Source organism: Micropterus salmoides, unplaced genomic scaffold (assembly GCF_014851395.1).
Source record: "Micropterus salmoides isolate LMB-PRFRI ecotype aquatic unplaced genomic scaffold, ASM1485139v1 Ms_hic_scaffold_21, whole genome shotgun sequence".
Taxonomy (NCBI): domain Eukaryota; kingdom Metazoa; phylum Chordata; class Actinopteri; order Centrarchiformes; family Centrarchidae; genus Micropterus; species Micropterus salmoides.
This window is the reverse complement of record NW_024041262.1, coordinates 17,927,839-17,942,620: the sequence shown is the minus strand read 5'-3', so window position 1 is coordinate 17,942,620 and position 14,782 is coordinate 17,927,839. Positions and strand designations below refer to the sequence as shown.

General features: G+C 39.2%; 1 protein-coding gene across 2 annotated transcripts in view; it reads right to left on the bottom strand.

Moving 5' to 3' along the window:
* The window catches only part of dock1 (dedicator of cytokinesis 1), a 182,295-nt gene extending 167,588 nt beyond the window's left edge, over positions 1-14,707 (bottom strand). For both annotated transcript variants that reach the window (XM_038736684.1, XM_038736685.1), the window contains exon 1: positions 14,520-14,707. In XM_038736684.1, the coding sequence (XP_038592612.1) occupies positions 14,520-14,562 (43 nt within the window). In that variant the 5' untranslated portion in view covers positions 14,563-14,707. The remainder of the gene's footprint in view (positions 1-14,519) is intronic.
* Positions 14,708-14,782: the final 75 nt, after the last annotated feature.

Here is a 14,782-nt window from a genome sequence, read left to right as displayed (position 1 = left end):
CAGTGACGTACATAGCGGGGGAAACATGATAATTAATTTCAAGTCCCTCTCTAATAGGGTTTAATAAGAGGTTTAGGCGTTCAGACGGAAGCCTGATGGTTCTAATTTAGAGGCAAATGCTGACAGTGAACCCGGGATTGTGAAATAACAACAAAATCACAATCCTTTTTCCTCTTAAACCAATTATATACAAAAGCGTTTTAGCTTTATCTGCAGTTGGAAAGTGAACATAATGCTATTGTAATTGACCTGAAATTAATACGACAACAGCTGAGCTGGGAGAGAGGAAAGCCCCAGTTCTCTCTCTCGCTCACTAGTAAGACTAGTTTTCTCCTCCCTCTGACTGGAAACAAGCAGGAAATGCCCCTTGAGATATTACTATATCACAATAGATGGGGCCCTTCCAGAAGGAAATACTGATGCTTTTTATGACTACAGGAAGATTAACAATACCTCATAAAAAAAACAAAAGATAAGGTAAACAGAGAAACAGAACACTGTAAAAATGTAATAGTGTATAGCAGACGAAGTGGGCGGGTTTAGGGCATGAAAAGAAAAATTGGGTGAAGCAAGGAGCAGGTGGAGAAACTACACCGTGCCAGATCGAGATGCCACAGCAGTAATACCTTTTGGCAGAACTTCCTGCCATACGCCCAACTCAGACACAGGCCTCGGGGTACAATCTGACGCAGTCTGATAACTCAGCTTCCATTGCCTCTACAGAGCCTTTAATTGAAAATCATCTTCCCAATACAGCATGGAGAGAGAGCAAAACCTGGCTCATTACAGAACACTGAGCAAAGCTTTTCACACAGAGCTTCACACACTGTGGTCTCTGGTGTTATTTGTGGTGGAACGTGAGACGTGAGTATCTGAACTGGCTCTGCAAAGCAAACCTGTCTCCACTTTGCACACACATCTCATGAGCTTTAGAAAGAATACTTTGAAAGACTCTGTGTGTGACTCATCGATTCAACAGGCAAATAACTTCTTAAAAATAGTTTTCAAGACACGGGTGTAGGCAAGATTTACATTTTTCTACATGTTTTCAACCACATTAATATAGTAAGCACTTGCATCTTCTGTTATGGGAACAGATCACAGGGTTGTATTTATTCCATCAAACACCAATACACAGCACGGGGAAGTAAATTGGCAGAATCCACGCAGATTAGCCTTTTGCACAGCAAGATGCAGCTAATTATTTCCTGCCCTGTGTTACATCTCTTGTGATACAAATGCTAATGAGTGCATAATTACCTTCAAATATTTGAAGAAACTCTGCAATTGACTCAGCAAGTTTACTTTGATTCTTTGGTGGCACCAAAAATGTGACTTCACGACAAGCATACGAAACAGTACTCGACCTTCATCAGGTGGTATGTGTAGCATCTGGTCTTACAAGTAACAGCAAAACCGACTACACAACATCTAACGCCTAGGACCTGTTCCTCATGCTGTTATTTATAATCATAATGCTGAGGTTGTGTTCTAATGAAGCAGAAATCACACCATCAGTGATGAGGGAGCAGCGTGGTATCAAAACTCTGAAATGTCCTACAGAAAAGGAGGTCGGGAAGATCAGTAACAATGTCAGGAAAGGTTGCCTGCAGTCACCCACTCCTACTAACTGCCAACATCAAACTGTCAAACTGTCTTCAAAGCACAGACAGGCATTCTTGCAGAGCGAGGAACATTCAAAAGGCAAGACGAATGAGCAGAGAGAGCGCATACTGCAACACTAACACAAATATGTCTTATAATTAGCGATATATACCTGCTCTACTTTGGATCATGCACACCTCTAGAACGTGTTAAATTGCTGAAATAGATGAAGGCAATTAACTTCCAGTATAATCCACTGAACCCATTCACCACCCATGGCAACTGGTTTAGTCACCCGGGGGGAAAAAAGCTCCAACAATTAATTTGGCCTTAACATCCTAAGCTGTTGAAATTAACTACCACTCAGCTCTTCCTTTGATTGCAAAGAAGTACTTTTTGAAATAGTGTGTGTGTATATATATATATATATATATATATATATATATATATATATATATATATATATATATATATATATATATATATATATATATATATATATATATATATATATATATATATATATATGGTGTACCAGCTACGCAGACAATATCATCATTTGGCCTTTTGAAATAGTACATTTGATAAGTGGACCTTGGGCTTACTGCAGTACCAAAGGTGGGTACTAGTGTGAATCTGACCGAATTAATGGCTGATTTATTTGCTGGCTGGATGGCTCATAAAATGTACAAATGGGCCTTGATTCCATCTCTTTTCAATGAAGGGAACCGTCTAATCAGTTTCTTCAAAATTATTATCACCTTTACTACCCCATCAATTGTTTCATTTAACAACTTAATTGGAATAGCACAGGCCAGATGTGAGCTCTCAGAAACAATTTGCAAAACCAAACAGTATGCATCTAATGATGTATTTATGGGATAGGTTCTTCTGTTGCCGCGTTTGCAGAGCCTTATTTATTTGTTTACTTTCAGTATCTCATAGGTTACATGGCTGCTCAGAGGTAGTGCTTGTGGTTTCACAAATGACTGTGGAGCTTTTGATTTCAATAGCGGGGGAGATATTTTTACTATTACTTCTGAAATGTGCAAAAGTATGGCTCTACTGTTCTGATGATCAAGTTTAGACATGTACAAAAACCTTGCTTCAGTTATCATATGTCTGGGACTGAATCAAGATCCATATAAAGTATAAAATATAGAATAGACCAAAATATAGCATATAAGTTTTCATAGAATTGAAATATTGATAATTGCAGTACTTTGTGATTATTACTCTTTCAATGTGATACATTTCAGTATCAAACTGCATGAAGCTCAAAATAGTCTTGCACGACAGAATAATTAATCCGGGGTTTTTTTATTGCGAAATTTTATTGCCAGTTCAGTGGAGATGAAACAGTTAGTTTCATTTGAAGGTTCAGTGTGTAATATTTAGGAGGATCTATTGGCAGAAATGCACTATAATATACATAACTATATTCTCAGTGGTTTCTAAAGACCCTACATAACGAACCATTATGTGTTTATTACATTAGAATGAGCCATTTCTATCTGCCAACGGCGCAGGTCCACTTACACGGAAGTTGCCATGTTGCTCTGCCATGTTTCTACAGTAGCCCAAATAGACAAACTACTTTCCAGAGCGTGTTTCGTCACTACGTTGAATACATACGAATTAGAAGGAAGAAGGACAAGAGGTAGCCTAGTAGTAGTGGTAGTAGCAGTGGACGTCTGGTTTGTTAGAATAAGAAGATATGTGAAATTTGGACAAATGGAGGACCACAAAGTATTATTTCGCACAGGAGCCGACAGCGTGTCTGCCACCGTAGATTCTACTATGCGCTTGAAAAAGGAGGGGTGAGCGGTGAGAGTGTCATTCGTTGCAATCAGTTTGCAATTTGCAACTCTCACCACTGAATGCCACTAAAACCTACACACTGAACCTTTATCAGGCCTTGCTTCTTAGCTGTACCAGAGTTAGCTATAAGCTTATACATCTGTAGTCCCTTTTGATAATCAGTCAATCATTTTAGTCATTGCTTATTGTTTTCTTTGCGTTACGTGATAATAAACGGAATGCCTTTGTGTTTTGGTCAAACATTTGAAGAGGTCACCTTAGGCTTTAGAAAAGTCTAATGGACATTTTCCACTATTTTTTGACATTTTGTAGATCAAAATTAATTGAGGAAGTAATCGGCAGACTAACTGATAATGAAAATAATGGTAGCTGGATGTGTGCATCAATTATTTGAATAGTTGTATCAACATACACAAGCACAATAGGGCTTTCATTTTAATGTTCAGGTAGGAAACGCAATGGCCAGATGAAACTTAATTTCATGTCTTCACAATCTATGTCATCTTTTTTTAAAACAAAAAGGAGACTGCGGTGTCAGATACAGTAGTAAGACAACTTCAACTAAATCCCTAAAAGGTTGATCACAGAGTAGAGCTGCCACTCACTATAACCTAAAACTGCCTCCAGGGCCCACCAACATCTGAGCTGCAAGGCTCTGACTTTATCAAGTATTTATCCTGATACACACACATACACAAAGGGCCATTTCATCAAATGCCAGCTGTACTGAAAAGGCTGTCTCTTGCTGCACGTGGTAATCCCAAGCCCGTCTGCGACCACAATCAATGACTGACAACTCTATTACACGTCCCCAAAACAACCCATGGGACATTTTAAAGGTGACAAATGCAATATTAATATGGGCTGCAGCTGATATTAATGTTGACATTTTTATAACCTGAATAGCCTCAGAGTCGTTGAGCCCTATGATTTCTGCTATGCATGAATCTCAGCATCTGGGATTCAAATACTCAACACCAATACAGTATAATGACTGGAAAACATAACTATGGGGAAGTTTACTTAGGCAAAATAAATATGTTCAGTAGAGAACGTGTTATGGGACTTTAATAACAGCTTGCATGTTAATGCTGTTGGCACTCGTCTTTAAGTTACGCACACACCCCGAGTCATACATAAGTCTTACGATTGACTCAGTCTTCTGAGGTACATGCGAAGTGAGTTTTCCCAAGGAGCAGGTCCTTTTAGCCCATGCTTGACCCACAGAAACAGACAGGTCATCCACTGTCAGCTCACCCTCTGGCAGTCTGACACATCCTCGGCTCAGCTGCAAGCTCATCACTCTGATGGAATAAAGCCTCAGCCAGAGGGGTCAACTAGACGTAGTTAAGAATACTCAATACAGACTTAGTTTACAATCTTATATTCAATGCCAATTCTGTCCTCTAGTTTTTGTGTCCAGAAATTAAACATTGTTTCCACAAAGTAATTTCACTGCTGGCAATTCTACCTGCAGTGTTTTATAGTGGAGGTGGGTCACTTCACCTACTACCAAGACCACCTCTGCAAATATAATCATTTAATACGCTTATGAAATGTAATATTATCTGTCAGGGGCAAAATGCAGAGGCACTATTTCACATAAAAAAAACAATTATTTTTAGCGTGGCTATTTGTCAGGCATTTAAAAATTAAAAATCGTGAGACAAGATACATCAGGATCGGGGTGGCTTAACAATTTTGCTATACAATTTTCTTGTGGAAACACTGTCTAGATATGAGTTTATTTCAATCAGAGGAGATTTCTGGTTTTTTTGTAGCGATTATGTTTCTATGCCACCCTGATAAAGGCATTATCTGACTTTGTAAGTACATTATTTGTGCCAGTAGTCACTTTGTCATAGAAGGTTCAAGTCTGGTGGTGACGATAATTTTAGATGAAACTCTTTAGATGTTAAACTAAGCTGAAGTTTATTAATACAAAGCAACGAGTTTATACAACCACATTAACTGCCTGCCTGATACAATATGACAGCTGAAAGGTTCTTATATATTCCTTTCATCCAGCCTAATCTAAATTATGTAATAACAAACGTCTACATCAGTGACCTTTGTTTCACATTGACGTGTTACACACTGTTAGCCATCTGTCACACTACCAAAAGCAACGCAGCAGGACTCTTTTTAGACAATGCATAAGCTGCTTGGCATGTCCTCAATCAATACTGAGGGTAGTGGAGACCGCCTGCCTGTGTAGCAGGGTCATCATACATGATCAAACCAGATGTATGCGGTTGTGTCTGCTTTCCTCTTCCTGTCTCACTTGCCTTTGACAAACTGAGAGCAAGGAACATCACTGCCCATTGTAATTGTCAAGGAGGTCCATGCGCTCTCACACCTACATGTGCTCTGCAAAATCAAAACTGAGTCACTTACCGCCGCTGTCAACAAAGACAATCACATTTAAAAGTGAATGAGCAACCATGAGTCTTTTAATAGCTTAGCTAGAGGAAGTGACACCTTTGTTTGGTAACACAGTAAGGTAAGGAAAGGTTTGCTCTTGAGAGTACTACAGGTCTAAACAATCTTGTAGAAAACATGCAGTCTGTATACTAATGATAACATTTGTCAGCACCAACCAGCCTGCTGTATAAACAAAAACATCTGAGACCAAAATTGAGGACACAAAGTCCTTACAAACGGAACAAATGGTGATTTCACAGGATGTAGACTCATTTCTGATTCATAACATTACATTTTTAGCGCTCTCCAGATTTACTTGTTCTTTGTCACTGAAGCAGTTCGACATTTTGTTTGGAAAAAGATTAAAACATTCAAGCTTTGTTTGGCTGAAGTCCACTTTAATTAGTAGTTAAGAGATAAATAAAATTTTCACCTGTGTAAATCCAAGGTTAACTTTAACACAATCGGTCTATTTTTTCCCCCCTCTCACCTCAACCTTTCAAAAGACAGCGACACTTAAACAAGATGTAGAAGTGTTCCAGCTTTGTCTCAGTGGTGAGCCAAGAAGGAATAATGTGGAACCACTTAGCTATGCACTGATTAAATAGGCCAGCTGTCATTTGTCTTAGCCACCATCTCACAGCAAGCCATTGGGAGCTGTACCATTAGAATTGCCTCACCAAGCAGCGCGGCCCATAGTTAATATATAATTCCCTTTCAGAATGAATAATAGCAAAGTCATACTGACCTCCAAAGAGAGAAGAGGAGGGTGATGGCCAAAGTTTTGACTAAGAGACAGTGTCTAATGAATGCAGGGACAATGAAGAGTCTCTAAAATATGTTTGTGTAAAAAGCTTAGAATACTCAATTTATATCAAATACCAATATTAACCCATAGGGGGACTTTTTCAATTTCAAACTAGGTATGAATCATAAGGTTCTGGCAGCTGTGACAGTGCATATAAACTAAGTCACAAATCAAGTTTTACAGATGTTCATGCAGAGTTGACTGACAATTGGCTTACAGATCTGCAGGGTAGCTCAGTAAGTGCAGCAGAGTTGTATTAAAAACTCGATCAGGATGAGTTCCCAGGTGGATGGTGTATTTATCATTCTGCGTGCCGACAAAAACAAACAATCCAAACTCATAAAATTGGAAACTATAGCTTTAGTTTAGTATTCAGGCTCCAAGTGATAGCTCAAGAGAGTTACACATTTCTCATAGTCAGCACTTAATAAAAACACCTGTTACCAAACCTAACCACAAACACATATTGGTCACCACCCCTAGGAAGAAAGGATGTGCAAGACAAAAAAACCCCAAAACATTACACTGTTGCTCTTTGCATCCTTAATTTGATCATCTCCCTGGGCTGTTAAACACAAGCAATTTCTGTTTGTAGTTTTAATTATGAGCAAAGGTGCCAGGCTGATCATAAACACCACCTGGCTCTAACACAGACCAAACAAAGACAAAATTGTTTTGTTACCCTCATGACAAGAAAAAAACAAACAAAAAAAAAAAATCACTCCTGTTCTGCTTGCCTTCACAGCATCGCCTTCCTACTCCTGGCTCCTTCCTATTAATCAGCTGCTTGATTTTACTCTAGTAAAAGCAGTCTGTCTCCGATTTTGTCAGCTCAGCCTTTTTTCTAGGTCAAAGTTTAAACATAGGCAGAGAGAAATCAGGCGCCTTGTTCTAAAACTGTGTACTTAATATTGTTGAACACTTTGTTATGGCAGATTTAATAGCGGTGATATCTGGCAAGGAGTGCAACAATGACAAGAGTCACACTTTCACCCAGTTAATGTTTATTGTGCCTCAAACAGATGTGACAAGGCATTTTCTGAATGAAATGTAATGAAATTAGCTCCTTGCATATAAAACCAACAAGTAAACTGATAAAAGGGAATGATTCAAATTTCACTCTCCCATATTTTACACAAAATTGCTTCAGCCCAGGCTATAAGAGACGGTTAAAATACAAGGCAGGGAGCTTAAAACACATGGTTAGAATTTATGTAGTAACCGAGACTGTGTTTTAATTGCAAACATATTTGTTAGCTTACTGCACGTGGGTGGGACATGGTTTTCTTGGGTGCAGGGCGGGGGCTTCACAAATTACTTACGGCCTCAGTCAAGAGATGGAGTGACTGCGTCTCTATTTTCTGCTCCCAATGTGTCACTCACCGCTAACCTGTTCCAAACGAGAGCCGTCTAGGGTTGTCAGTCCTTTTGGCCTGTAGTCTGCCACATACCAATGTGAATCATAGCAACACCAGAGCTAACGTTTAGAGCTCAGGTTGTATATATGTGTGTCTAATTGTCGTCTTACATAAGCTGCCAGTCTGTGATCTGGCCTGCAGGAAGCAGCATTTCCTAACTGCCCAAACCTGCAACTGAAAGAAAGGAAAAAAGTAAACGTCCAAATGTATTTTTAACAATGATAGCATTTTGTATGTTCTAAACTGGTATTATGTTAGATTACTTAAAGCTTAATTACAAATGGAGAAGTGCTGAGAGGTGGAAAACATTTCTCATGACAGCACATGCTCTCAAAGGGTAATTTGTGCTTGAGTCTTAACAGTGATGTGTAGATCCAGTAAATAGTCATGTTGCTTAGTGTTCCCTGGTTTGCTTTCTAGAACCACAACCCTCTGAAGTCTCTCTTAAGGAACAGCAATATCCTGATGAAACAGAATTAATGAGAACACACTTGAAATTAGCATCAAAAAGTATTTCTGGTTAATTCATCACAGAACCGAGATGCTTCAAAACATTTCCCCAAGGTCCTGTTAAATCACTTTTGAGATGCCACAAGAATAACTAGGCTTCAAAACTCCTGATCCCTTTTGATTTATGCCGGGCTGGTTGGCATTTGACAAGAAAAGAACTGTGTAATGAAATTAGCTCAAGGTCAAGAGAGATATGATTTTAACAGTACTTTGACGAATGGATTGCCTTAGTCCTCTTTTATGATATGAAGATGGGTCAAAGAATGAAGTCATGCCCTAAACCCACAACCTCAACTTTCATTTGAAAATGGTCAATAATTCTTTATGCCTCATGAATGCTAATGCTAATTCTGTCAATTCACCAGATCAGCAGATCAGAGTTAAATCCGGGCTGACAGGCAGCATTCTGAACATGCCAGTGGAAGTGAAGACATTGTTTGGAGGGGGAAGTTCAGCTAATGCCTCAGGGTAATAGTTATCCTTTGAAACAATGTAAAAAGCAATAACGTTTGTTGCCGCTGGTGGGATAAGAGGGGTGGGATGTTCCAGATGCATTCGGATAAGACACATGCCTTTGGTGTGAGAGACCCGGGTTCAATTCCCCACTGTTACCCATCCACCATTGTGTCCCTGAGTAAGACACTTAACCCCTGGTTGCTCCAGAGGCGTGCGACCTCTGACATGTATAGCAATTGTAAGTCGCTTTGGATAAAAACGTCAGCCAAACTAATAAATGTAAATGTTGTCACCATAGACTGTATGAAAGAAGTGGACATAACCACCATGTCGTCACTCAGTGGTTTGTGGACTCTCGATTTAAAACGTTAAGTTTATCATTTTGGCCGTTGCCATTTTGGTTTGTTGGAACCACAAGTGACCATATTCGAACAAGAGGGTGGCGCTAGCTTGGTGAGTAAAGTGCATCCTTAATTCACATTAACTGTGCTATTAATTGGATGTTAATATTGGCTCACCAAAAACAGTCTCAAAACAAAAAAATTAACAGCTGACTCCTTAAGCTTGATTTATGCTCCTGCGTATGGTCTACGTGCGTAGCCACGCTGTAGGCTACGCAGGCCAGGCATTTATACTTGTGCGTCCGTGTGTCCGTCAATCTGCAATTACACCGCCAGACACTAGTCAGCAGTAGCACTACAGTGTCCACGTTGCTGACATGCTAACTTCCAGTTTAGCGCTCCGCTAACGTGAATGGGGGTAAAATTGTATATGTGCGGCTGTTGTAGACTTTTCAAATGTTATCGACTGAGTGGGTCACATTCTGATAGTGAAACAAGTCATTTTGCTCAGGTAGTGACGGTCAAATATATTGATCCACCGTGTTAAAGCCGCTGTTTTGACCACTAGTAAAAGTTACTTCAAAGCACGGGCACTTCCTGTCGGCTCGGAGGCATTGCGAGGCTACCCAGCCGACCAATCACAGAGCTTACGGTCCGCGTCGACTCGACGTGTAGTTACATTTTTGAGTAGGTGCACATCAGGCTATGGCGTAGGGTAGGGGGCTATGCAGAGACTACGCCGTCGATTTGACACAGAAGTACAAATTACACTTTAGAGTGTCTTCTATTCAAACTGAATGCTCAACAAGACATTTTTAGGATTTGAATGTATTCTGAATGACTGACTGTGGTTGTGGTAGCAAGTTTTCAATCACAAGATGTCCTCACTCTAAAGCATAATCTGTTATATCATCTATTTTATTTTAAATGCAACCATAATTTACAAAATGAACATCATCCTAAATTGAAGAAGACTTGAAACTAGGGCTGGGCGATATGGACCAAAAATTCTTATCCAGGTAATGTTGGGAAAAACTCCGGTATATATATATATATATATATATATATATATATATATATATATATATATATATATAAATAAATATAACTTTCTACATCAGTAGTTGGCTACGTTATATAAAGTCGGTGAAAAAAAACAGAACTTGTCTTCTGAACTTTTCCTCCCACGATTCCTTTCACAGCAGCAGCTACGCCGCATGTTAGCCTTTCAGAACAAAACCAACGTGGTAGCTAACAAATTATATCTGCACTATTGTGTTCACTGTCGCTTTACCTGGTCCGTGCTTCTAAAATATCAACCATGTCACGACTTGAAACGTAATGACTGCGTTTCTCTGAAAAATGCTACAATGTGTCACCAAATATACCTAGGGGGCCCGTGTATATGTGGGAAACACTGACTGCACTGTTGTCTTTTTACAAGGCAGGTCTTCAGCAGTCCCTCCATCTTGTTAGAGACTTTGTGAGCAGACGGCTGCGTGCAGATGCACAGGGAGAGGCGGAGCTGTAGGTGAGGGAGAGAGAGGAGCAAACACTAGCAGGACTTTACGAAACACAAATTAACTCAACATCAAACTATATCGGTATTGTCTAATTTTATATCTCTTTTGAAATTATATCGGTATATACTTTATAGCGATATACCGCCAAGCCCTACTCAAAACCTGTGATTGAGACCATAAACTCATTAGTAAAGTGTTCACTGAGGTAATATATCAAGTGAGAAATAGAGTCATTTTGTCATTGACTCCAATGCACAGCGGAGTCGCTTCCTGCAGGCCATTTTGAAAGAATGCAGGTTTAAGGCACTTCCGCATTGGCTTCAGGTATCCGCTTGTTTTTATCACAAAACAAATCTTGTTCAATGGAACAAGTTTTACAACGCCATTTGGTCTCTGTATACTAGTGATGTGAATTATTCAGATCCTTTACACTCACTTCTGCCGGTGAGCCCTCCTCTAACTTGAATGGGGGTAACATAATTATTGTGCGGCTCTTCTGAACTTTCTAAATGATATCGACCAAATGGATCATATGCTGATAGTGAAACGAGTCATTTCACAGAGAGACTAGCTTGGAGGAAATGCGATGCTACCAAGCCGACCAATCTTTTTAGTTTGTCAAACACTTTAAACATCAGGACTTTTTAAGTTCTGCTTTACAATAATAAAGTTTTAGCCATTTTTGGTATGTACAGTGATTCAAATAAAGACAAACATTTACCTGTAGGCATTCCTGTTTACAGTCATTTACATAACTATCAATGTGCATGGGAAATGACAGAAGGTCAGAATTTACCATTTTGGCGCTAAAGGTACTGTGAAAAATTTGGGTGTACCTTAATTTTGTGGCGGTGCACCTAAATGAAAAATGTAGGCTCACCAGTGCAACCAATGCAAAAAGTTTGTCTGGAGCCCTGCATTCAGTGTTCATTTCACCTAGGTAATAGAGCTTAAATAATGTGCCAAACAACTATGGTATTAATATAGGCCTAATATAGCCTCTAAGACCATGAAACCACATGTCAGTTACATAATGACTGAAACGATTAGTCAATATTTCAAGTAGTTGACTGATGGAAAATTAATCAACAACAATTTTAATAAGTGTTCACTGGCACCAGCTTCCCCAGTGTGAGTATTTTCTCTGTTTTGCATCAGTGTAAATTAAAATGTCTATGCCTTTATCACTGTTTTCTGACAATTTGTAGACAAACAATTAACCGATTTATCTGATAAATAATTGAATGGTTTATTGATAATGAAAATAATTTATAGTTACATCCATCATGATGCAGCGATAAAATCATAGACAATTTCTTCAACTTTGATATAAAACTAACCTATTACCCAGCTTTAATTAAAACCAGTCACTGAAGAGCTCATCTGATCTTGCTGAAACTAATAAGCTCGAGCATCACACCCAGCAGAGAACTACACAACATGGCAAAAAGAAAAAGAAGAGACAACCAAAACCATTAATTTTTCAGATTTGTGTTTTTTTATCAGTTATTTCTGTGACACAATCTAATATGGTTTCATTTCCAATATTGGTTATAGTGTTGAGTTAGCTGTGCAAAGCTTTATCATCCAAATACTGTAATGTGAATCTGCTGGTATGACAACAAAGCCCTTTATTATCACTGCTATGCTCTATGTAAGAAGACAGTTGCATTTATTATTAATACTGCTGTGAAAAGACTAAATGAGATGGTTTTCCTACATACACTAATAAAGCCATGGTAGGGAATGGTGTGACAAAAGTTTTTGTGGAGACAGAAATAGGTCCACAGTGAGAATACTGCCAGCATAAGAGGTCTCACTGAGCGCTCATTAGTGCTTCTTGGTCAACACATTAAGTATTAAAAGTGCAATGGCTGTGCACCCCACCAATGCTCTGCAGCAGTGATGTGGCAGCTGCCTCTCTTTCTACTAATGACTCATCCACTCTTGCATTCATCCAAGATTTTTGAAGAGCCTCCACCTTCAAGATCACAGGAATATTTGAGAATATACTCAGGAAAACTGTTAGCATCGGAATAGTCTACTTTTCACAGAGCAGACAAATATAAATCAAATCTAACCATATGTCCTCAAGAGGCGCATATAGCGTGGACTGGACTGGAATAACAGAGCTCATTTGGAAGCTGCAGTCTGAGATGTCAGTCAAACCTTTGACGTAACCTGCTGAACTCATCTGTCAATCATCTTCAGCATCCCTCTTACAGCTGCAAGCCCTCAGCCCTACTAATGGACGCAGCTAAAAGGGACTCAGTATGCAGGTGGTGGCGTACATTTTTGCATTTTAAAATTACAACCATAGTCGTGAAACCAGATTCTTCAGGAAAATGTGTAATTTGCTACATTGCTGACTGAGCAGGACCACGATGTTCCAGAGGATCCCCAGAAAAATCAGGATTAGTTCCATTACACTATTATTTCAGGCATTCAAGTATAGCGCAGACAGCATGTTTAACCATGACTATTCATCTCTCACATTTCACACTACCCATTAAAAGTCCATCAAAATAAGACACATCGTACAACTCCTCTCCAATATACCATGCTTTAAATGTTTCTGGCTATCTTGCCTTCATTATGGTGGTTTAATAGGTTGTTTACAGTTTTTTTTTTAATATAAAATCCATCAATCAATCAAAGTCAAGTGACACTATAAGAGAAATAAAAAAGACACCCCTAATTACAAACGTGTATTATTTGCTGTGTGAACAGTTATGGAAATGTATTCAAAAAATGACATCTAATTCCAAAAGTACTAAAATACCTCTTAGTCCCTGCGCCAAAATGCATATAAACAAAACTCAGTGATTTAATAAGTGTGTGTGTTATATATATATATATGTCCTTCAAGTTAAATGGTTTATCAGTACATGAAGAAAAGTACCTATTAACACATTCATACAAAGAAAAAGCTGAAAGTAAGATAGGTGAATAAAACGTGTCATAAATATATAAAGTCAGTTCTACAGTGGCACAGCATGTTGTTATATTGAAGTAATATATAATCCAATATTACTTCAATATAACTTCAGTAACACAAGTTACAGATATCTCTTGTGGTGGTAAGCCTATAGGTTTAGTGTTGTTAAATAATCCCCTAAAGGAGAAAGTGGAACGGGACAGTGTTCTCAGGCCAGGACGCCTGGTTTCAAAGCATTTGAGGAAGTGACAATAAATAACCAACAACAAAAGGCTTCCCATCTGTACAGGACGGAGCAATAAACACAAACAGCCACCAAACAGTTTCAAATCATGCGTAGACCGATACTAGCTAGTTAGTTTGTAGCGGAGGCCCCATAACACAGGAAACAGCGCTATAACTAGGCGCGCCTCTAACAATTCCCAATCCTCACACAGTCCCCTTCCTCACAATAGAGATAGACATTCATTGTTTTACGTTTAATGCAAACTAGGAGGCAAATACCCGACACACAAAATTTGCATTCCTACAGTTTGGCCGCCAAAGTCCCGTACACAGCCACATAAGAAACAATACAGCCGGTCGCTTTCTAATCACAATCTTTCCCAAACTTGTGCAATCTGAGCGGAGAGCTAGGACGAGCTAACGATGGAGCGTGCAAGTTTTCTTACGTACCAACACCATACTTTTCCTTTTTAGTGGGCACCCAGCGAGACATTCTCAGTGTCGAGGCTTCCCCGAGTTGTCGTTTAGCCTGTTAGAAAAAGTCCAGATGTGACTTCTTGTTATTAATGTGGACTTTTTTTCAGTTTTCTCTGAGCTTTGGGGAGCTACTCCGAGTAGCCATTTTCCACCATTGACAGGACGCTCCGCAAGAGGGAGGAAGGGAACACAACTTTTTCACCCTGTAGGCGTTCATACGGTAGGCACCCTGCTAA